This window comes from Protobothrops mucrosquamatus, unplaced genomic scaffold (genome assembly GCF_001527695.2).
Source record: "Protobothrops mucrosquamatus isolate PMUCROS unplaced genomic scaffold, P.Mucros_1.0 scaffold638, whole genome shotgun sequence".
NCBI lineage: Eukaryota > Metazoa > Chordata > Lepidosauria > Squamata > Viperidae > Protobothrops > Protobothrops mucrosquamatus.
In genome coordinates this window covers 588,546-614,122 of record NW_015386930.1, presented here as the reverse complement: position 1 = coordinate 614,122, position 25,577 = coordinate 588,546, and the positions used below count along the sequence as shown (strand labels likewise).

At 37.7% G+C, this 25,577-nt stretch overlaps 1 protein-coding gene across 1 annotated transcript; it reads right to left on the bottom strand.

The window, feature by feature from the left end:
- Positions 1–6,596: 6,596 nt before the first annotated feature.
- Positions 6,597–25,017, bottom strand: NUAK2 (NUAK family kinase 2). Its single transcript, XM_015817795.1, has 7 exons — positions 24,808–25,017; positions 14,918–15,038; positions 13,421–13,572; positions 11,556–11,621; positions 10,204–10,323; positions 9,678–9,810; positions 6,597–7,937 (listed from the first exon to the last, which is right to left on the bottom strand). Exons 1-7 carry the CDS (start codon positions 25,015–25,017, stop codon positions 6,799–6,801), a joined length of 1,941 nt encoding a protein of 646 aa, XP_015673281.1. The 3' UTR covers positions 6,597–6,798.
- Between the last annotated feature and the right edge of the window lie 560 nt (positions 25,018–25,577).

Sequence of the window (25,577 nt, the reverse complement as noted above, 5' to 3'; positions counted from 1 at the left end):
TTGGTGGAGGATGCAAATAGTCTTCAAAGCAATCCTATTTCTAGTCCATCAGTAGACTCTAGCAAGTTTGACTTTCCTTCCTCCCATATTTTATCTTTGTGCAAATTAGGAAGGTGAGGTGTTTTCTGAAGTTTGTTTCTTGGTATGGGCTCAAGCTGTATTTGTCTAATCATTCCCTCAGAAACAGTTCTTCCCACTGTTCTTCAAGGTCATTTTCTAGTCTCTGCATAATTATCCCCATTCAACAAGTTTTGTTGTCATTGAGGGGCAAAGGACATAAGCTGGTGAAAAGATCACTCTGGTGGAAAGCTCACTTGGACAACAACTCTGAAGTTCACCTCCCTTCTGTCGGATGGTGTCTGCTGATTTGGCAGTGAACAGCATTTCTGTGCTCTCCCTACCTTGAGATTCTTAGGACTTTGGACTGACCAATCAGCTTGTTCTCCCAAAATGGTTTTAAGTACTCCCAGGTTTTCTTAATGGATTTGGAAGCATGTGGGGAATTCTCTGCAGGGAGGCAAATTGCACAATGACCTTGTTAATTTCATCTGAATCTGAAAGTGGAGGGAGGGGGTGAATTCCAGCCCTGCATTCTTTTCATTTCAGTCTCAGTTTAATAGCTACCAGTAGGTTAAATGTAGGCGATTTTGTCAAGGCATTTAAAAAGAATTAGTATTAACCAAATGGAAATAGAAGAAAATATTACAGCATTTTATAGTGTTTGGGTACAATTTCAGAAACTTAAATGAGCACAAGAAGACTGGCCTGGAGAAAGGATATAGTTCATTTCTTCACAGTTCATAAATTGGTCACAATACAAAATAACAGAATTGAAAGAGGCCCTGGAAATCTTCTAGTCCAATCCCCTGCTCAAGCAAATGACCCTATACCATGGGTAGGCAACCTCAGCTCTTTTATGACTCATGGACTTCAACTCCCAGAATTCCCAAGTCAGCTATGCTGACTTGGAAATTCTGGGAGTTGAAGTCCATGAGTCATAAAAGAGCCGAGGTTGCCTACCCCTGCCCTATACCATTCTGGACAAATGACTGTCCAATCTCTTCCTAAAAGCTCCAGTGATGGAGCACCCACAACTCCTGGAGGCAAGCCATTCCACTGATTAATTTTTGTCACTGTCAGGAAATGTCTCCTTAGTTCTGGGTTGCTTCTCTCCTTGATCAATTTTCATCCATTACTTCTTATCCTGCCCTCAGGTGTTTTGGAGAATAAGTCAACTTCCTTTTTTTCTGTGGCAGCCCCTCAAATATTGGAAGACTATTATCTTGTCTAATCCTTCTTTTCATTAGACTAGACAACCCAGTTCCTGCAATCATTCCCTAATCATCTTTGTTGCTCATCTCTGTATTTTTAAAGAGCCTGGCTAGTCCTGGCTTTTACTACATTTGAGATACAACCCCCCCCCCCTTTTTTTTAAAAAAAAAAGAACCACCAGAAGCAAATGCACAAATCACATTGATTTTCTAATGGGCTAAATGTTGACCTTCACAGACTGTTACAAACTCATTCTCATTCTCCTGTAACTTGCCAAATGTATGGTCTGACCTGCAGTTCTTAATCTGAATCAAGTCATTCTGTTGCCATGGGAGACGGCAAAGATTGCACGGTCTCCTCTCAGAAAGGAAATTCACTCAAGTTGATTCCTATTTCAAGGTAGTGCTGACATCATTTTTCAAGAGGACAGTTGGCCACTTTAGGGTTGTAAGACAGATGTCATGGCACATAAACCCTGGCAACATACAATCATACATTCCAACAATACAACAGATGGCTACTATCTACAGGGTATTTCCTCATTCTGATTAGCAGCAGGGTTGTTTCTGGTTTGGATTGCCACTGACAAATATTGGGGTCATGAAGCAGAATAGATTTTGATGCAGGCCTTATTATGTACATTTGCCTCATTCCTGTGCACTATTGCTGAAATGAAACACTCCAGAAAAAAAATCAAATATTTCCATAATTAGGATTAATAACTACCAGGAAAATGCAGCAATTGTTGAAGTCATTAAAATCAGATGGAGTCAGATAGTTCCTTTTCTCCAACTAAGAAATGTTACTGAAATGAGCTACAGCTCATTTTATCAAACTATCTAAAATGCTGGAGTTGTGTGTATGCATGTGAGTATTTGTGTGAGAGCAAGAGACAGAGACAGACAGAATGAATATATGTGGTAATGGTAAATGTCAACAGATATCTCAAATTATACTAATTGTTGCATGTGGAATTTTGCAAAGTATTATTCCATTAGTTTGATGTTCCCAAGCTTGTAAAAATAAATGTCAATTGACTTGACAAAAATATTATGTGTTAGTGTGAAATATTCCAAACATAAATGTGAGAAAAGCAAGATGAATGGACTATAGAGAATAAAATGAAATCCATGCTATATATGTTTAAGAAATGATGCTTTGCAGTTGGGAAAAGCTAGGGAGGATAATTAATTGTAATTGCAGCTCCCCTCCCTCATATCAATACTTAGGAATTTAAAGACACAGCATCTAATTTGACAAAGTAAAGAGGATCAAACAAATGCCTTGGCCCCTATATCAATATCTTTTGTACTTATTTTTGCAGATTTGGGATTGACTTAGTTCAGAGTTCCACATAGTAGGTTCATGAGTTTCCATAAATTGACACTTCAGATTGTATTGAAAAGAGTTGGGGATTATTACTTTTCTCTTTCTTTTTCTCTTTCTTCTCTTTCCTTTTTTTTTTGGAGCAGTTACTCAGAGATCATGTACTTATGGTTTAGAGCAGGGTTTCTATGTTTCTCCTCCAAGCAGTTTGTTAAAAATATGTATTATTCTTTTCTGTGATATTATTAATATAACATTATCTTTTCTTTGGTAGCTCAAGTGGCAAAAAGTTACAATTTGGAGAAAAAGCAGTATGGTTCTGCCTTTTGTTATTATTGCTGTTTTAGCCTGACAGAATATATGCCTCCCCAGTTTGGGACTTAGGAGTGAGCATTGAGGTGACAAAATTTGCTGGTAATACCAACTCATTTCAGATAATAAAAAAAGCATAAGAAAGCTCTCCAAAGTGAAGTGAGTAAACATTAAAACGGCAGGTAGAACACTTTAGTGCTGGGAAAACTTCAATTTACAGTATTTATATGGCATTTTTAAAAGATTTCATGTTACAGACTTTTAAAAAATGCCTCTTGAGAATTGCCTATATAAAAGTCTATAATGTAACTACAATTGGTATGCTGTTAATACCTGTGATTGCCACACCTCAGAGTATACAGTACTGTAATTCTGGGAAAAGTTCAGAAAAGAGAACCTAAAAATATTATGGAGCTTGAATGCCTTTGTGTCGAAAGGTTACAGTATTTGCATCTTTCTAGTTTAGTAAACAGAGACACCTGACAGAAATGTGGTGATTTGTGTTTGTTGAAAGCGAAGTAGATAAAGTCAGGTTTTCCCCTCATTTTCATATAACTCAGCCCTAGATTCATCTAATGAAGCTGACGGAGGACAAAGGCTGCACTTCATTTTCTAAATGCAGTTACTGTACAATGGTTCAAAAAATAAGATATTTGGAAAAATTTTTGACTATTTCTTGTTAAGAGTGGATAATATTGAAATTACAGAATTGTGGATAACGGGGTCACAATGATAATCTGAAATGATCCTCAAAATCATTTTATATATTTTATGTACCTGAACACTAATATTTTTCCTGAATCTTTTCTTCAGACACCCCACATTCCTTTAGCCTCACAGATCATGTCCACATGTCCCTATGGAGTAATTTTTGTTACCTTTAACTTTCTGCCTAAAATTCCTTTCTGGAGCTGGTTAGCTAGCAGCCATTCAAATATTGGTAGTCCTCAACTTACGACCACAAATGAACCCAAAATTTCTGTTGTTAAGTGAGACATTTGTTAAGTGAGTTTTGCCCCATTTTACAACATTTCTTGCCACAATTGTTAACCTGGTTGTTAAGTGAATCTGGTTTCCTTATTGACTCTGCTTATCAGATCGCAAATGGTGATAACATGATCCCGGGACTGCAACCGTCATAAATATGAACCAGTTGCCAAGCATCCAAATTTTGATCACATGGCCATAGGTAGATGCAAAGGTTGTTATTGTGGAAAAAAAGGTCATAAATCACTTTATTCAGTGCTGTTGTAACTTTGAATGGTCATTAAATGAACAGTTGTAAGTCAAGGATTACCTGGATGTACTTTCTCTTTCCTGAAATTCCTTCTCTACGAATCAGCCTCTTCTCTCGAAATCTGTTTAAGTATTGCACTTTTGTCAAAATGACAATAACAGCATTGGGCTAGTGATCATGGTATACGTTCGTCATAATGCATATGCAAGGGGGTGGGGTGGAGCTTCTGTTATGGTAGTATAATACTTTTATTATTTGCCCCCCTTGTCCACCCTGTGGATATCTCTGAGCAACAGCACAAATAGATGTCAAAATAGATGTAACAGGCGGGTCCCTCCTCTACATGTGTGATAAGAGCATGAGCAAACAAAAGGATGAGGGGATTGTACCAAAATATTATATTTGCTATCTCTCCTCTTTGGACCCTGCCCCCTTCACAGATACTTCTGCCAGAGAGTCTAAAGAGACTGGCCTGGGCAGGAAACAATGGAAACAGTAACTGTCAACATAAGCACACAATTCCTTATTATTGTTTATTATTATTTCTTGTGTAACCATTGCATCAATTTATGAGCAGACAAAAAGTTCTGGTCCCACTTTTCTAGAAATGTATCTTCTTTGGATGGAAGAACAATACTTTATAACACAGTACTTTGAAGGTTAACACAGAAAATACATGGCAAGATACTGCAACTGGTACTTAGAATCCAAATGCTACAATATGGATATGTTTGCAGCTCACCTTCTGATTATGAATTCACTATATTGCCTTTAAAAAAATACCTTCTTTATTTTTTAAAAAAATCTGTCAAGTACATATTGGTCAAAAAGGCAGTATTTTTTAAAAAAAACAAAACAAAAACAAAACTCAAAAACAATGATTTCACAATTTTGACAACAGAACCAGATTTATCCTTCCACTAAAATCCAGAAATAATTAGAAAATAAAGACATTTGTTTTCCTGTTTTTCTGTATTTCCAATGTCATCTAGCAATCATACTGATTTTTTCAACCCAGATATAGCACAGGCATTCAGAGAAAATATAAGGACTGGATTTCTAAAATAGGCTAATTTTTAGGAGATCCCCCCCCCCCCAGAATGAGACTTTCTGCCCTTTCCTTCTTTCCAGTAACTCTCAGGGGGGGCACTTGAACAACAAAGAGACCCTCTGGGACATGTGGAGAACATCAGGAAGTTCAAAGAAAGGTGTCTTCCTATGTTAAGTAAACATCTTTTGGGTTTCAAATCATAGCCTAACATCTTTTCAAAGGCAACTGTACTTATTGTATTTGGAAGGACTTGATACTCACTTCTTAAAAAACTTGCTATGCTTTACTATTCACAAACATCTGTTTCCCCATTAAACAATTTTCATCTGGCCCTCATTACCTTGATCTTTTAGACTGCATATTCTCATTCAGTCCTAACTAGCTATACATGTACACATTTCTGGAAACACAAGTGTCTATTTGAAAGCTACAGGAAAATTCACTTTACAACATAGTTGGGTTACAGCAGTTATATTTTGCATTCTTTTTTGGCAGGAGTGAAAAATGCGCCATATTTTAGTTACTTTTTAAAACAAGGTCAAAACAAAGGGCCTTTCTAGTATTCTAAAAAGTAAAACAAAACAAAAATGAGAATAGAGAATTTTGAACTTTTCGGTGCCTTTACTATATCCAGACTTTACCAGAACATCTAACTTCTAACAAGTCAGTCTTTCCTGCATGATTCCCTCCATATATGTTGGGCCTTCACTTCCATTTTCCTCAGCCAGAATGTCTATATTGATTGAAGATTATGAGAATTGTAGTCTAACAGGAGGAAACCCACTGGGGAAAACTGTTCTAAATTTTATAAAATGTTTTGTTTCTTAACTGAATGTTTTTAGTGAACCCCTTTTCTCTGCCTTTTCGGTCCAAGTGTATTGGGGTAATTGGAATTCTAAATAATATACAGTATAGTGCAGATACCATCCAATGAGTCAGAACCTTAGTTGATCCTTTCCAAGTATCTTGCTTTAATCTTTTTTCCCTTCAGAGGCATTTCTAACACATTCTCTTCTTTGTGCAATTAAAGAAACACAGTGCAAATAAAATCATTACTCCAGTCACTAAGATTAGAGATGATGATCAAGGTCTATTTGGAGAGATAAAGGCTATTCAGGAGAATGTTATGGAATTAGTTGCTCGTGATTCCAGTTCAGTTATTTCTTTGTTGATGGTGTTGAGAGAATAAAAAAGTGCATCCCTTTTAGCCCATTACTCTGTAGAGAACAGATGCCTTCTCGTTCTCCCCCCCCCTATTATTCCAGGCCCATTACACTGTTTTACTTTTTTCCTACAGCTACTGCCCTTCTATCAACATATTTTTTTTCTCTCCAAACACACATCCATACCCTGTTGCACCATTTTACAGGCAATGATAGGAACGTAAATGCTCCTTTACATCATCAAAAAAAACAAGGAATATGTAAAAATAAATAGCCTCCCAACCCTGTCAGGGTGAAGACAAAGACTGTTTCTTTAGTTCTTTATCTATCTGAATGGGAAGTGCAAATTGTTTGGAGAATGCCAGAATCTGGGCTGTAAAACATGTTTGCCACGATTAGCAAACATGTGTCAGTGGTCCTTATTGGCAATGAGTCCATCAGCTTAGTTTCATGCTGATAGTCACAGCCCGTTTGTAGACTTCAGTAACATTATCACAGTCTGCCAGAGAGAAACAACTGTCTGCAAGGGGTTTTTGGCACTGAGTCACTGTCCAGCGTCTGAGTCGGCGACCTTTGGTTTCCCCATCTCCTTCCTCAAGTTGCAAGAGGTCATCTGCAGAGACAGAGCCACGCATGGAGACCCCTCCACTTCCTGGCATTCGATCAGGCAAATCAAGCTGGTCAAAGGACTCTGTGGAAAGGATGCTATCTTCACTCACAGCGCTTGATGGGCAAATGCGAGAGGCTAGGGACAGCTTGGGCAAGATCACCTCAGGAAACGTTGGGAGGACTTTGTCAGGCACATCGTCTGACTCAGTGCTGCTGGAGGAATACTTGCCATTATGTTTCAAAATGCCTTTCCGCCTGGCCTGATTGTCACTGGAGTTCTGAGAGGAGGAGGGAGTGCCCACAAAGACACTGGAATTGAGGTCTATGTTTTCAGAGTCTAAAACATCTGCAAATTCACTACGCTCTGAAGATGAGTAATAGCCAGACTCTCTCTTCGGTGTCTTTTTCAGAATTCCTTTCTTGGGCACTGGAGGGACAGCTACAACATCCTCTGTATTGTGGGCCAAGGATCTGGAAGACAGGACACAAGCTAGCTCAACTGCAGGTCTAGTATTGTCTTCTTTCTGCATATCAAGAGGAGCTACCACAGTTGAAGAAGGACCCTGGGACTTCTCACAAGAGTTTCTCTTTTTCAATATGCCTTTAGGTCTCTTTAGGATTGATTTGGATTGGTTCTCTGGTGCTAAGCCTGTTTCTTGCACAGCATGAGACACGTCATTCTCCTTTTTTGACTTCTTGAGTGAACGCTGCTTCTCCAACGTGACACCAGGGATATGTTGTTTAAAGAAGCACCGCATCTTGGAGCCATTTTCAAACAAAGGCCTGGAGGAGCGGCGAAGCCAATCTGCAACAGTAGCCAATGGAGATTCATCCTCTCGCACGGACTCCTGTTCCCCAACTGGTACTTTGTAACCCCAGTTGATCCACCAATGGCTGGCTATGTCCTCAACGGTAGCTCGGCGTTCTGGATTCACCATTAGCATCCATCGGATCAAGCCACAGGCATCTGCAAACCAAAGAAATCATATGAGTTGTACATGCTTCATTTCGCAGAACTTTCTAATTTTAGTACAAGAGGAAAAGGTCTTATTTCAGCTAATGACCTGGATCTGATATCCATCAGTTACTCTAAAGCTGCAAATATAAGAATATATTTTTATAGACCTCACATTCACAGGACATCAAGCTAGCCTTCTGCTCAGTGCAAGAATTCAAATTAAAGCCTCCCAAACAGATGGCTGTCCAGTCCATGCCTCCCTTAAAATTGTTACTGTTAACAATGATTATGATGGAATGATATATTTTCAAAGGAAGCTTGCTAAATTTGTTAGAAGGAACAATAAAATAGAAACAAATCAAGTTCTAGAATATAATTTGAAGAGGCTAAAATCAAGATTATTAAAAGTAAAAGGAAGGAATATAATGTTGGTTTGTTTGATCAAGATTAAAATAGATATGTTATCTCTGGTAACCTTTAATCAACTTTTGCTGATCACAACTGAATGGTGAGGTTTTAAGGATTTGTTTCTAGATAAGAGATAGGATATAGGAAGAAGAGATCATTTGTTGTAGTTTAAGAAAAGGTGATAATCAGTTTGCACAATCGGCAATTATAAGTAAAAATAAGAATGCACAGATTTTTGTCTTGGAACTCTCTCCTTATTCATCAAATTAAAACTTAGATATTAAAGCCTTAAAATCACTCCGAATATTATACAAGCCTATATGTAGAATTACAATTCAGAAATATCTGTTTCTCAAATATGAGATTATTTTTTACCCTGATGCCTATTCCTACTACTTAATTTGCCATAACATTACCAGTTCTATGGAAGGAATTATAACTGATTTCCAGTGGAAAGCATAAAACATCCTGGCAGTTATCTTTTATAAAACCGACTTGATATATTTTGTGAGATTACATGGTTTGCTAATGTTTAGCAAAGAAATAAATGATTGGCAAATAATTTCAACCTTTACATTTTTCCCCCCAGTGTACATAAAATCAGCTTCCTGGACTCTGGGGTTTTACAGTGTGGCCATCAAATATGAAAAATTGTCTGACCTGATTATTGCATTTACAATATTTTTTAGAAAATGAGTTAGCTATTTTAGCAATCAGTACTACACCATCAATATAATATCTTGTACTAATTTTCACTAAATGGAATATTCTTGGTGAACTTAGTATTTATTTGCTCCTGTGATCCCCACAGCAGCATGTCAATTATTCTATTTAAATTCAGTCATACAGTATTTCATCAGCAGTTTGTAAATAAGTCCCAACAAATGTTCTGAATTTTGTGTTTTTCAAATTCAGTCAAGTCTGTGAGTATTCTAATTTGTTTTTGTAATTCCTCTAGGATGATATTTATGCAAAGCATCTGAAGAGCTACCCCTTCCACATAAGCAATCCAGCCATAAAATGACAAAAACTAATCTGTAATCCAAGTTAAGCAGCTGGCTGGGTAATACTGTACAGTTTGAAATGTGGTACTGCCAATCTATCTCATTTTTTATTACACTTAATCCTTGGCCTTTTTGAATCATAAAGTTTTCTTTGCCAACTATTTTAATATCTTGTTTTCAGTTCTTCCTAGAATTATATGAAATAGAAATGTAAGACTTGGAAAAATATTCAATTTTATTACTGCAATAAAAACAGTACTCAAAGTGGTGAGTGATTAATAAAAATAGAGTGGAAACATTCCCTAAGGAGAATACCCCTCATCCGGTTTCCACTTACCTGAAAGTTTGGTGGGCTCTTTGTAATCTCCTCTTGTAATCTGTTTTACCAGTGTCTTATAATCATGGCTATCAAATGGCATTGTGCCATGGATCAAAATATAGAGAAGAACGCCAAGAGACCAGCTGTCAACCTGCAGATATAAAAGCCAACTGTTAACTTGCAATCTATTTACCCAAGGAATAAAACTCTTCCTTGATCTTTATGTTGGCAACAGCTATAAGCATCAGGAAGTGCAAATAAGAATGTCTTGGCCTAATCACTGTCAATAAAACAACAATGTCATTCTCTCAGAGTGTACGTTGGCTGTAAACTGCACAGTAGTTTCTGGCCATCAGTTTGCTCTTAAAACATCCAAGAGGCTTAATAAACACAATATGCACGACCAGGTGCATAATCTAGCAACAATTAAGTATTCAATAGGAAAAGCCAGGAATTTTTGCTATGTGTTTTGCGGTCAGAATATTATTAATAGTCCAAATGCTTCTCTAGTACTGGAAAAAATTTATTTTATCAGTTCTCTTACCTCAGGTCCTTTGTAAGGCCTTCCGTTAACTATCTCAGGAGATGCATAGAGGGGGCTGCCACAGAATGTTTGAAGAAGCCTATCTTGTTGGAAAACATTGGAAAGGCCAAAGTCTGCAATCTAAGATAAAGAAGAATAATCTCAGATTAATGCTGTTTAATACTACCAGGCAAGGACTTCCTTTAGAACAAGTTTTATTTTCCAACCCCAAATCAATTGTACTTTTACGGAAAGTCTTTTAGTTTCCTGCATTGTTCACATAAACACAAGCTCTCTGGCCCTAGATTTAGAGTTGTCCAAATGCTAAATTCGGCAACAGAACAAGCACCTTGTACTTACAGTTTACCTAGGTAAATATGTATGGTGGCCTTTTAGTCAGGCTTGAAAATATTTGTCACAAATGTCTAGCTACTACCTTTTCCCTTCAGATAAATAGCAAAGATAGGTGGATCACACTAGCTCTCCTTCCCTCGACAATGAGAAAGCAAGATGGATGGAGTATAAATTTGATAAATAAAATCATCTGCTTTTCATAATTGAATGGTAGCAAAAATAAAATAAGGTCACTTGTTTTCCCCCACTAAAAAAATGTTTTCAAAGTCTCCTTTCACCGTCCCACAAATGCTGCTTCCTTTTTCTTAAACAAACCACATCATTTTCTTTTTGTATTCTGTTTTGCCAAGAGTCACTATGTATTTTAATTCTTCATTATCAATCTTCTTGTTTAGCAGAACAGAAGATAAGCTAAACTTTTTGGCAACTAGTTGTTTTTAACTGTCTTTTTCTTGTTAAAGGAGCCAAATAACCCACACACAAGGGCTTGGATAACAGCATCTTTTAGTTTTTAGATATTTAAAAAGGCAGGACTCATATTTCCGTTCTGAAACTCTGAAATCTAATATATGTCAGTGGATAAAGTGGAACCATCAATGCCTGAAGCTTGAAGGCAGAGAATGTATCAACCTTTCTGAAAGTAGCCACTTCTAAAGCTGACTGCTTGTGAAACTTAGTCATGTTTTGAATTCCACAAAATAAGGGAACTTAAATGTTCAGTCTTGTTGCCTAACTTGCCTAACTTGCCTAATCTGCAATGACGTCATGCAAACTCTAAGATGATTTAAAACATTTTCACACTGGAAGCCTTAACGTACCAGCATCTCCACTAAAATCCATTCTGCCAATATAATTACCTGCATTTGTGGAGGGGGATTGGAAGGATGGAAATTCATCACATACTATCCAAACATTTCAAAATTGCTACTTTAAATTGCCCTTGATCGTGTTTTAAGTTCTCCAATAATTACCATAGGAAAGAAGTGCTCAAATGCTATTTCATGCCAATTCCAACTTACCTTGATGTTTCCATTTGTATCCAAAAGAATATTTTCTAACTTCAGATCTCTATGAACAATTCCATTCTGTTGGGGAAAAAAAAACAGAAGCTTGTTTATTTTTTCCTGTTAGAAGAGAAAACAAAGACATGCTGGAAAGCTATCTCAGTTCGTCCCATCTAGCTGTGTGTCATATATTAGTAATTTGCTTAAAGATTTATTTTTTTATGAAGCAAAATACTAAACCAGATAGAGGTAGAGATGTAAGTGAAACATAGACACCTTGTATGCATGTTAAGTAAAGAAGGCAGAGTAATATGGAATTCCTGCAGTCTTAGTAGCGCAACCCACACATCAGAACTAAAGCACCAGAAGCCTCCTGCTAAGAACTATTTTGTAGCACTGAATAAAGATGTTTGAATTCAAATCTATGGTTTTCTGTGCAAAAAATACTGTATGTGTTGAATGTGTAATTGTGTGGGAGTAGTGGGAGTAGAACTTTCTGCACATTTGTTGCTAGATAATGCAGATGAAATCACAACGAAGGAAAACCCTCCCTCTATAATCCCTGTACGATGCTTTGGTGACATATTTCCTCTTGCTACTGAGAATTCCCCTAATAGGGTGATATGGCAAAAAGCAGATTTCCTAACTTGTATATTTTGTTGCACAGAGCAAGTTGTTATCAGTTTCTAACTATATCCTAAGACAATGGAATTAGTTGCAAAGGAATGCAGTATGTTCCCACTGACTCTGCCCATCTATAGCCCTTAACATTCCTAGAGCCCCAGTATTATTTCCCAAGATAGAGAAAGGACTCTAAAACCTACATTTCTTCCCTCTCTTCCAAGAACAAAGCTTGCAAAATAAAACCAGTAAATGTCTAGAATTCCAGACTGACAAGCTGTATTTGAAGCAGGTTGTTCAAATTGTACCTTAGTCTGTTACATTAAGCTTTCCCCTTGACTTTCAAGGGCCATAAGCTTTGAATATAAAATGAATGGAAGCAGGTGCTTCCCAATATAACAAGTGACTTATTTTGGGCATGTAATTTGAAAGTAAAGGAATTAATGTGATTGTTGCAAGGTTACTCTTTCTAAGGAAGATTGCTCAGGCTCCATTATCCTGAAGAGAGCTCATTCTCAATGATGGAAAGGTTTGCTATCTGCTCTCTTTCTCTTTGTAAGTAAAGTAAAGGAAGAATCAAGACTTACATTATCAAGTTTTAATCCACTATAATGTCATGCCAGTATGATTTTCCTGAGGGTAAACTTGAAATTTATACTACTCTAACTATCCTTATTGGGAAAGCCTACTGCTTTAAGTAGTGCCCAAAATCCAGCAGACCAAAATCACCCAACCTAATAATTTTGACTGTAGATATGTGTTTCCTAATGTAGCATCTCACAGTTGCATCCCTAGGACCAGATGGGACATTTCAGCAATCACTACAATCAACTCAGTTTGTACAGATATTGTATGTAACAGGAATCATAATACACAATTTATTTTCCACTTTGAGGTAAACATTCATCCTCTAATGTTTACATCCTCCATAATGGAATGAGAAAACTCATTCTATGAAAGCTAGGGATGAGGAAAAAAGTTCAATTATGTTGTCCATGTATATAAAACAATATTAATTAGTCCACATGGATGTGTTCCATATTAAACTAATATAGCATTACAATGCTATAAAGAGAAAACTGGAAAAAAAAATCCTTATTGTACTTTTGATAGATTGCAGGAAAGTCATGCATCCCCATTGTGATAATATTTAAACAGGGCAATTATATTTCGGCTTCCAACCATCTTAAATAACTAGATGTAAAACATGGATTTGAAAATATAAATTGAAATATTTAGTAATTTTTTTTCCCACTAACCTTATGACAATAATAGATTGCCGACACCACTTGCCTGAAGAAGTGCCGAGCTTCCTGCTCCGTCAATCTCTGGCGCTCACTAATGTAATCATAAAGATCTCCCTTGCTGGCATATTCCATCACAATGACAATCTTGCTACTGTTTTCAAATACTATACAAACAAGATTAGAGAAAAGGTTAGGAACAGTTATAAAGAAGAATTCTAGACATTTAATGCCAAATTATTCTAATAATAAACCTGGCACTTTAATTCCTGTCCTGACCTGCAAATTTGTATATTTGTGAAAATGTATGGCCAAATAGTTTAACTGTTTTAAACTGCTGCAGTATGTACTGTAGTAGGTAAATTTAAGTTTAATGAATTTCCCCTCTTAGGAAACATCGTGAGTTGTAACTAAAACAAAATTTTAGTCACAGACCACACTACCTGCCAAAGAAGTGCAGGGATCAGTACATGGATACAATCACTTTTCATCATTGAATATAATAATGGTTTAACTTTAGACCAGGATCAGGCTATTTCTTTTACCAATTCTTATGTTGCCTTTGTTGATTCTGAATTACAATACTAGCAATAATAGTTAAAAAGTTAAGATGACCTGCCCAGTTTTCATGTCTGACAATTGCAATGCATGTAAAAATGAGTGAAGCTTTGATGGCAGAATCATGGCCACCCACCATGACTTTTTTTGACCACATCCTCAGACACCCCTGCAATATTCAGAATGATACTTTTGAAATGTTAACTTTTCTATTTCTTGTTTAACAATACAACACTTCCAAGATCTTTCACCTAGCCATGCCTTCATGATATGGTACACAGTACCTATATAATGAACAATACAACGAACAAGGAAGCTACCCAGACTCAAAGTCTCAAAATCAAAAGAATCAACTGTGTAAAAACTGAAAATATGGCCAGCACTGCTTGAAGAGAAAATCTTGATATTTCTTTTCCTCCCCATACTATATAATTGGGCTCCTAATCAAAAGTAACCAAACCAGTTTAAACTCTTCCTGGGCATTGCCCTGAGATATTATCTTACTTTATACTGCCACATTTTCAGCTTGTGCCAATATGCAACAGCTAAAAAAAAAAGAAAGTTCTTTGCCAAGTGTCTCTTTTAGAACTTTCCACCATCATAAATGCAAGAGACTACGGCAGTCTTATTAAGCCACAGATCAGATGAGTCAATCTTTAATGCTCTGTTTCAATAAATTATAATCTGCCTAGAAAGTTTGGCAATTGGGCCTATTCAAAGTAAAGCATGTACAGTATAAATAAATTATTCCACTAAAATATCTTGATTTAGCTACCTAATCATACTCTACAAATGCTGCATTAAGCAGCTTTGAACTATAGAGCTAGAAATAGCTACCCTGTCCTAAAAACAGCTACAATTTCTAGAATTCCATTTCCTCCCTTTCTGAATAGTGAAAGGCCTGAAAAACAAGTAGATAAATTTAAACTGAGTCTGCACACAAACAATTCTTACCTTCATGAACAGCAATGATGTGTGGATGATTGAGAGAAGACATGATTTCAATTTCCCTTCGGATGTGGAGAAGATCCTGCTCATCCTTGATTTTATCTTTCCGGATAGACTTGATAGCAACCTGGAAATGCAGTTTTCCCCAAATTAACAGCGAACCAAATTTTCTGAATGTAAAACATATCAATGCACTTGATTTTTTTAAAAAAAATATTAGATTTGTATCCCACCTTTAGTGTGTACAGCTCCAAGTAGTGCACACAGTAATGCTTTTCCCTTCTATTTTGCCCACTATAACAATTCTGTGAGTGAGTTGGGCTGAGAAAGAGTGATTGGCCCAAATTTATTCAGCAGGCTTTCATGCACAAAGGAGTAGAGTAGAGTAGAGTAGAGTAGAGTAGAGTAGAGTAGAGTAGAGTAGAGTAGAGTAGAGTAGAGTAGAGTAGAATCTGGAAGGGACCTTGGAGGTCTTCTAGTCCAGCTCCTTGCTCAAGCAGGAGAACCCATACCATCTCAGACAAGTGACTGTTTAGTCTCTTCTTAAAAATCTCCAGTGATGGAGTGCCCACGATTTCTGGAGGCAGGCTGTTCCACTAGTCAATTGTCCTCACTGTCAGGAAGTTTCTCCTTAATTCCAGGTTGCTTCTCTCTATGATCAGTTTCCAACCATTGTTTCTTGTCCTTCCCTCTGGTACTTTGGAGAATAACGTGACCCCCTCTTCTTTGTGGCAGCCCCTCAAATACTGGAATACTGCTATGGTATCATGTCTCCCCTATTTCTTCTTTTCTTTAGACTAGCCAAACCTAGAACTCATGGTCTCTCAGTTTCTAGTCAAGCATCTTAACCATTATCCAAAACTGTTTCTTACTTTGCTTTTATTTTGAGACCTAACATTAAGTTAAAGAACAAGGGAGCAAATATATATATGATGTCAGTAGCATTATCAGAATAACTAAATATGCATTTTAAAATTCATACTCCTGGGCCCGGGAACTAACATCCTCCATCTGGAAGCATACATTTTGAGAATTCTATGATGTTATTATTTTTTATTTTATTTATTTATGTGATTTATCCCTGCCTCAATTTGAAGGTTTTCTAGGTCATTTTTATTGAATTGGTTCAGTGCTTAGAAATGTGTATACTGTTAAATTCTTGCTTTTCTTAACCCTTTTTAAAAACTTATCTGCTAACCACAAAGATGTCAGCACACTGGCACTTGAAGCATTTTGGTTAAAGATCCTCTTAGAAAAGGGACTTTTCATTTTTAAATTAAACATCTTTTGTTTCTCTTTAAACAAAGTATCTGTTTGATTCTTTTCAAAGCAGCAACTTTGCAAAAGCTTAATACAGAGCAGGGATTGGTGTTTTGGTAGAGTTCTTGTAATAAAACAGCCAGTGAATGGAAACTGAGCAAAGCACATGGCTCTAAATGTTTTATTCGCTGCAAATGAAAACATTGTTATTCTCAGCCATCCATTATGGCTGAAAATAAGTCACTTGGTCAGATTTTTTTTTAAAAAAAGTTTGGCATTGAAATAAAGCCATAAAGTTCCAGGTAATATTTTCTCTTTTGGACAAATATTTTTTTAAAAAGTAATGAACACAGAAATTCCTCCAACATAGCCAGCTAGTCAAAATTCTGCAAATCTGAAACAGCAGAAGCAAACTTTATAAAAGACTGCTCAGATTGCTTTATTATGAAAATTCTTTTCCAAGTAAAAGAAGGAGAGGAGAGGGAAAGTGAGCACGGCTAAAGAATATATGTAGTTAATCCTCTTTCAAAGAGATTGTGAAAACAATGCATGTCTTGGGTTGAATTTTCAACAGAATCCGGCACAACCTCCATATCCTCCCTCAGACAAGAATGCGGAACAGCATTAATCCTGTAAAAGGATCCTGGAAGACACATAATACTAAGTCTCCTGGCAACAAGGAAAGGGAGGCCTAGTCTTGCATCCCAAAGGCAGAAATGTTAGAGCTCCCCTATCCAGCCACAATGAACTCAAATTCCTTCTTTGCTATAAAGAGAGAGAGAGAGAAAGAGGGCAGAGAGCATTCAACTCTTCCCAAAGATGGTGTATTTAAGGCATATCCTGCAGTTGGGAGTCCAAAATCATTTGGACTCCCAACTAGTGGTAGAATGGAAGAGATGGTTAACCTGCTAAGCTGAAACTTAACTTGGAATTCTAAAAAGCAAATTCATTTCCTCTTCTTGCTAAAGAATAAATAGTTTTATCAGTCACCTGAGATTCAGTTTACTCAGATATAATTTATTTTTGTTTCAATATAAGCAAAACAGAACTATATGACTTTGCCCTGGTACTAATATGAATATTATTCTTCATGTGAAGCTATTTTCAGAAAATGCTAAGTAGTGAGGAGATATATTCATCTAATACTTACACATTAATGTTGGCCACTTTTCCACTGGGGAAAAAAATATCTTTTGATTCCTTCTTTGGAAGAAAAGCTAATTAGATAATCGGAATACTGGTCTGATTTAGGAATAACATGTTACTCTGATACAGAATTTAATCCTAACTGAAAACTATTGCTGATTATAATGTTATATATAAATTTATGCTACATGCAAAATTCAGCTTCTGTTACAGAAAGTATGATGTCTTCATTTGATCTATAACTTTCAGTATTTATCTAATGTATTATTTACTGTTTTATAGCTTTTTTAGTGATTTGAATTGCCTTAACAGAGAATGTTCACTTGAAAATTCAATAAGAATAATGATTGGTATCCTATTTCCCAATATATTTTATATCTTTCTTATATCCTTTTCATGTATATTCTTTCAATTATTTTTAAACTAAAAAAGAGGTTGACCATTCACCACACATGCATCATCACACTGGGATTGCGGCCACAGCCTTGAACTGTCTGATCCCTCATTGTATCATCACCATTTCCTTCCTGTTTAGGATGTGCTGTTGCTTTTTAAAGGAAAGGATATATCTCAAAAATATAAACCAATTATATGAACTTAAGAGATATATTTATCTGTCATGAATAATCTCTTGCAACAAAAAGTTCAAAGAGGTTAGTAGCAGGCCTGCCTGTGCAAGGAATAAACTCCCCCCCCCCTGCAAATTGAAGACCACACTTAGCGTTAGTGGTAAGTAAGGATCCATACTTTCAAGAACTGAGATGAACCCTCCCCAATTTCTGAAATGTAATTAAGGAATATAAATTCTAGAGCATGATTATTTCCTACTTCATAATTTATTTTCTTTCTTGCAGAAAAAAATATAACACTGTACACTCTGTGAGGGAGATGGGCAGTTCCAAATGTGATAGACAGACAGACAGACAATCTGCCAACAAAACATTTGAAAGCACTCTGGGTGCTTTGAAAGAAAAAAAAAATATGCTGGCAGCTCCCAAAAGATAATGAAAAAAGAGAAAAGAAACTGGAGAAAAAGCTTCCTACCTACAGATTGTTTCATTCACAATTTGTCAATCTTTCCCAATCTCATGTCTTCTAGATTAAAATGTTCTATTTAATTAACATGTCTTATTTAAAAATGTTTTAAAAACTATAGGAGTCAATTAATTTATTTCCCAGGGGAATGGGGCAGAGAGACACACAAATGAATAACTAGTGCAAGAGAAGTCTGAAAATAGCATCCTGCAAAGGTTTTGATTCACAACACCAATAAGCACATGGGCAATGAACTGCATCACTGTACCATCTCCAGTGTCAGAGATTCTGAGAATGTGGTCCAAAATATTTGTAGATCAGCAACTCTCCTCTCTGTGGTTTATATTGTGCAGAACTACAATATAAGTATAAGCTTTTTTCATTAAATGGCCTTTGTCCTAGGTTCACGGGTTCAATCTTCAGTTCTTCCCACTTCATTGCCTCATCATTTGGACAAGTTTCTGGAATGTGCATCACTAGTGGGCAAAGCCTTTTCTGGTAAACAAGTAGCTGCCTTCCCTAACCTTTAAAAGTCCTCATCCCATTCACGTCTTAAATCTAAACCCCAACTGCACTCCTACCTGATCCAGAGGCATGTGTCTGAAATGTTTCTTCAAAGCTAGGCAGAATCGCCCTTGAAATTTAGAAAGAATGCCTAAAGTGGTTAGAGCTGCTAATGCTGAAGCAGCACCATATATTCATTCTCAGTGCATTTTCCAAGATGCATCCCTCACAGTCTGTTCAGAAAAGAGACACATCTATGAAAACTGCCCAGAAAAAAGGACAAATACACTTGAGTTATGCTCTGTGTCTTATTAGGACAACCTTAAAAGCTATAAGCTGCAAAGCCAGTTGTTCATATTTATTGGCTATTCTGATATCTTCAACATGCGTTGGGATACAGCTTTCATCATCCTGAGCCAACATCACAGCTCTAAGGCTGTACTGGTTGCACATTGTGAGAGCTGTAATCCGACATATAAGAGACAATGGTTTAACAGACTGGTTTTTACTTTTCCTACTACAAATTACATGGAGTTTTACTGTTACATACAATATGCTGTTAAGATTCAAATTGTATGCTTTGTATCTATCTCGTTTCCTTGCCCAACATGGTATTTAACTATGCAGTCCTAATCATATGGCTCCTTTTTAACTCTAAATTAAACATATGTTCCTAGAAAAACTCACATACAATAACGAGGATAAAAACATTGTATAATGTTTGATGATATATATGCGAGAATAATCAATATTAGATACCTTTACTGGTTTTTAATGAATCTACTCTATCTGAATCTAGATGGAGGGTGTGACTATGCACAGCTAGAACATTAGAAAGTGGCCTTAGGACAATCAGCACCATATTCTACATAAAAACTAGCTGGAATATAAAACGATTTTGTAGGATATCACTGCAAATTATGATTGCAGGTGGACAGTCTTTATCACCAGTCAGCTTTTTTTTTTTACTGTTACAATTTGGTCTCAGCGCTCATTTCAAATCTGACTTTAATTATGCTTTTATTGAGAAAGAGATCTTCAAAAGATAATAAAGGTTTGCCAGGTGCGTTAGAATGAGTTCCACTTTCTATACATAGCCATATCCCTAAGAAATCATGGTTTATATCTGATTGTCAAAATCCCCTGTATTTGCTACTATCCTGGGTTTGCGGGGTGGAGTGGAGTGGATTTTTTTTTTATTTTTTTTTTTAGGAAAATCACCCTCTTTCTTTCTTGCATAGCTCGACCCTTTGATTGTAAGTACTACATTCTGTTAGTAAAACTATAGAAATCCAGACCTACAGTTTGATCTGGCAGAGAGCCAAGGACTAAAAGCTACTCTCCCTAGCTTATAAATACAAAATAATAAACTGAAATAGAAGACAATAAGCTTCACCATAGATGCACTCTGCAGTTTCATATGCAGTTTCAAACAGAAAAAAACAAGGCACTCAAATTTCTTTACATAGTATTTCAGGGTCATTACAGCAGTTATTAGCTTTAAAAAAGCAATGGAAAGTAAGAACATCTTTAAAAAATGAATGTATAAAAGTTGGTTAAACGTTCAAGCTATTACCACATTCTACAGTATGTTGATTTCAAGTCTTTACTTCTACTCTGCTTTGGTAAGTATAGCATTTATTTTGTTTGATCAGATACATCATTGCGCAAACTTTTTTGGATTTATTTAAAGTCTAACTAGATCTAAACATAGTAAGGGAAAGTAATTCGACAAGACCATTCACCCAGATTAAATTAACTGAATCAGGATAGAAAATTCTGGGAACTATAGTTCCAATACTTCCAAAAGCCTTCAAGTATTATTTATCTGGTTAGATTTCAGGACTGCCCATCTCCACACCAACTTTGGAGTGGCTCACAATATAAAAAATAAATAAAATAAAATAAAATATGAAGATGTAACAAATACATCTAATAAGGAGTTCATCTACCCTACCCCAAGGTCTGAGAAAACAAACAGGTCTTCAAGGTTTCTGGAATGTCATCATGGTAGGAGCCATCCAGATTTTGCGGGGACAAGCTTTCAAGTGCTGTGTCAAAGAATCTACTTTCTGGGTCTTGAAAGATGACACTATTTAATCAAGGAGACCTAGAGAATGCCCACTCTAATGGCTCTTACCAGTCAGGCAGACACCATTGGAGATTGGTGGGTCCTTCACATAACATCAATTCTCCCATGCTATGCAGAGCTTTACAGGTGATAACCAGCACCTTGAATCACACTCAAAAACATACTGGCAACCAGTGTAGCTCATGAAGCAAAGGTGTCATGCGAGCATGCCTAGACAGACCCCCACTGCTTGTGCTATTGTATTCTTGACCAGTTGACGCTTCCAAGTGGTCTTCAAGGGCAGTCCCTTGTGGAACACGTTGCAACAGTTGAATCCTAAAATGACAATAATATGAGTGTTTGAAGGGCTGCCTAATTGAGGAGGGGCACAACTGGCTCATCAGATGAAGCGGTGCAAAGGCCCTCCTAGCCATAGCTGCCACTTGTAGGTTGGGGAAAGTTGATCCATACAATAAATAACAAGAAGCATCCTCTAAACAGAGGTGTCACCTTGTTCAACTGAAAGCAGAAGTAACAGTGATATTCAAGCTATGGCTTAAATTAAGATAGGAAATGCATGATTAGGATTAGCAGCACTTATACTGTGCTGCAATATGACTATTTACCAAGATGCTAGCTTTGGAATGAAAGGATAAAGACTCAGTCAAGTCAAGCTAAGCTTCTGGGGATTACTGAGAACTTCCATCTAGTTTTCTTGGCAACAACCCAGAATTGATTTGTCATTGCCTGCTTCAAGAATGTTTGACTTCTAAGTCTAGGTTAAAGCTCTAGAATAGATCTCTAGTGTCTCCATTCAAGTGCTTACCAGATCCAACTGCTTAATTTTTTCCCCAAGATGACTTCAGAGAACACATATAATTCAAAACAGACCTTGTTTCTTTTAATGGGATTTATTCTTAAGTACCAAAGCTGGACTTTGGTCTGATCTAGATTTGTTTAAACTGACAGTGTTTAAAGTTTGCAAACTGTAATAAGAATGTCACACATTTTAGAAGTTTGCATCATTTGGTTACAGCTTGTTTTTTTTTAAAGTAACATGAAAAGAAAGAAAAGGTGACCCATATTACGAGTACAATTTTATCAAACTGGTTGTTAAGAAAAATTAAAACTAAAACAGCACATTCTCCATAAATATAATCAATGTTATTTAGATCAAGAAACTGGAAACTTAGTGGATCTTAAAGACCTGAATGTGCAAGTAGCAATAGAATTCCTAGTGGTAGTAACAAAACAAGCAAGCTTCTGAACTTATGGATACTCTTCAGGAAAGGTTGATATTAATAAATGAAAAAGAAAGAGATAAAAGTAGCTTACTAGGATGAAATTAAGTATGCGGACTTAAGTTTGACTAACCTGGGCATGGTAAAAAAAAAGGGGTCAAGTTGTATTACCTGCTATTTTTGTTGGTAAGCTTATAATATTTATTCTTTCAGGCTAGTATAAACATGTAATCTCTTCTTTCACAGGGAAACAAGATCTGTGACTTCAGTCAGCATGACTCGAACTGTTTATCTACTCCCCACATCAGCCCAGCTTACTAATGTTCCAAACCAATGGGGTTGCCACAGATAATTTATTTCCAAACTTTAGGCTTTTGCCAATCCTGCTTAAGCAATATATCTTATGTAGGGGTTTATGGAGAGACAAACAATACCATCAGGATAAGTTCTTTCAACAAACTACAGTATTCTACTGAATGAAAGCCAAGACATAGGCTTTAGGGCAAATTTACACTGTGCTTACATAACCAGTGAATGCACATTCTTGTAGCAATGCTAATTTACACAGGAAAAACAAGGTTAAAAGGATGATATCAGAGACCTTTGGATCTTGCTCTTCTGGATACTGTACCTTCCCCACCCCTTAACTTCCAGCCAATAAAATTAGCTTTTAGTATTTCAAGAGAGGCAAACAGTATACAGGCAGGCAATTCATGCCAAATCAATTACATTAAAAAGTTGAAGAGTGGGGAGGACATAAACATACGGTAGACGCACAAGATGGCCATCTTTCCTCATTCTTTTAAAGGGGAAGCACCTACAGCTCTGCCAAAGGTCCCCCCCCAATAATCCCAGTCCACTAAGGCTACTGGCTCACAACAGCTTCCCACTATCATCAAAAAGAAAAACCACGCAGGGAGCTTTGTAGGAGAGCTCTAAACTTATCACCCTTGCTCTGATGTAATTGCCCTTAATCCTATCCCTTTTCCTCACTAGCTAGAATGATTTAAAGGAGGCATGAGAAGTCTTGCAAGACTGCATTTAATTTGCATGGACCTGTCTCACTGCATGTTAATTCACATTGCTAAAGTCTATTTTGATTCAACACACTATGCAATTTTTGCGCTATTTTTTGCACTACTGCATTAACTTAGAATCCAACTCCTTATCCAATAAGCTGGGTCACTTACATAACAAATGCTGTAAATTCCATTGTGGAGATCCAACCTAACAAAAGCTGTATTAATTAATGTGTGGGTCCCTGTGTGCATCTTTAAGTCAGTGTTAACTCCTAGGATTTTAAATGTACCCGAAATTAAACTTTATCTCCTTCAATAGAAACAGGGAAAAACGTTCACTTAAAGCTACCAGCAGAGACATATTTAACCCAACTGAAATATGTAGACCTCACTCATGGGTCAACAGGGACCTGCACTGATAATATCCGGAATGGAACTGCAGATTAATCTAATACATTGTTGTAAAAAAAAAGATTAAAAAATCAGGATTTTTTTCTTCTGCCCATAGTATGACCATTAGTGTGCAATATAAATTAAAATAATTAACCATTATGCAATCCCACTTTTCTCTCCCCGGCTTTGCGTTGTTGTTTTTTCTTTTTCTTGCTAGACTGCTAACCTCCCCCTACCATCAGCAAACCCTGCAGGGTGTAGGTTCCTAATTACTTTCACTGTGCAGCAAAACGCCTCCCCTTTCCCAGCCAAAAGCACTCTGCAGTCACTAGCTTTGCCAGTCCAGCTACAGCAGCCACAGTCAGCCCTGCGCTGTTTCCCAGGGAAGGGGGGGAAAAAAACAGAAGAACGGAAGGAGGAGAGATCAACCCTCATTACATCAGCTGCAAGGGATCATCAGCCACGGCTGCGAAACCACAGCATTCTGCAATGCTAAGGAAAGGCGCGGGGGGGGGGGGGGGAATTGCCGTTATATGGCTAAACAAGCTGGGGGACAATAAAAAGAGAAAGGCTGCGGACTCAAGGTAGAGGGCTTTCCTTCACTTACAAGTACTTTACAAGTACCCACGCAGGCAAACAAATAGCGGGAAAATTCAAAAGAACGCTTCGCTCGGCAGATTTCCTTAAGGTTGCCCGTACCCCCCCCCCCAAAAAAAAAATAAAAAATCGTAAGAGGGAGACAAGGAAAGGATTCTGACTCGGGTCAGAAGAGAGAGAGAGAAAGAGAAAAAAGTAAAAGTTGAAAAACATCCGATGTGCCTAGCTTTCTGATTGCTGTATTGTTAGCGCGACTTTATGCACGTTTTTACTGAAAAGCGAAGTTTCTTAGCCTTGCAACCATGTCGAACAGCAGCAACCTTACACGCAGGTTCCTGGAATAAAAGGCGAAAACTCAGCAGACGCGAGCATGTGTGCACAGATCACACTCGCAGCTTCAATCTCCGGCCGCCTACCCATCCATAGGCGCACGCGAATATACATACATACCGTAGTCCAATAAAAACCAGTCGCCTTCTCTAACCTGGCGCATTCAAGATGTGCTTGGACCTCACGACCCACCATCCCCTGCCAACACGACCCCCTGGACGGGGAAGCCGGGCCGAGGACCCGGCCGAAAGGCAGCAGATGAGAGAAAGTGGGAAGGAAACCATGTGCGCTCCCCCTTACCAGCTTGCCGGATCGCTCCCTCGCCTTCTTCACTTTGCCGTAGGTGCCTTTGCCCAACGTCTCCAGGAACTCGTAGCGATGCCGCAGGTTGTGCTTGTGGTAGTGCCGCTTTACCGCTTGCTTTTTCATCGGCGCCTTAGGGAACGGGAAAAGCCCATCTTTGAACGGGGAGACCCCCGCCGGAGCATCGGAAGGCGGGACATGCTCCATGGCCGCCTCCGCCTCCCCGCGGAGCCGACGCGCCAGTTCAACGATCGCCGGCCGACTAGAAACCTAGAGCCGGCCGGCCAACCCAGTGCCAATAAATGCTACAAACCTGCCCGACTTCTGACCCTCCCTCCTGCAGCTATTGGTTACGCCGCCCCACGTGGGCGCCCGTCTATTTCGCAAGGTGTCGCTGCGCGCCTGAGGGAGTGGGGGGGGGGAGCGCGCGGAGGTGGTAAGGCGCCTGGGGGTCGTTTTGCAGAGGAGACAATGGGGCAAAATTAGGAAGGGGCATTCTTTTCTAGACACCTCCATGTGAGAGACATAAAAAAAAAAAAAAGATGGAATGCCTATTTCCGGGCACGCATCTCATCAGGTATGTTAAGGCGCCCAAGACGTAAAAAGAAAGAGGAGAATTTGATGGTCCGTGATCAAAGCTACAGAAAAAGAATATAAAGCTAACTTAAGCATATTTATGCCCAAGGAAATTTAACAGAGGAATGTGCTGTCCAGTGTACAGTAGACAGAAACATAATTCCTGGAAGAATCAAGCCACGTAAAATATA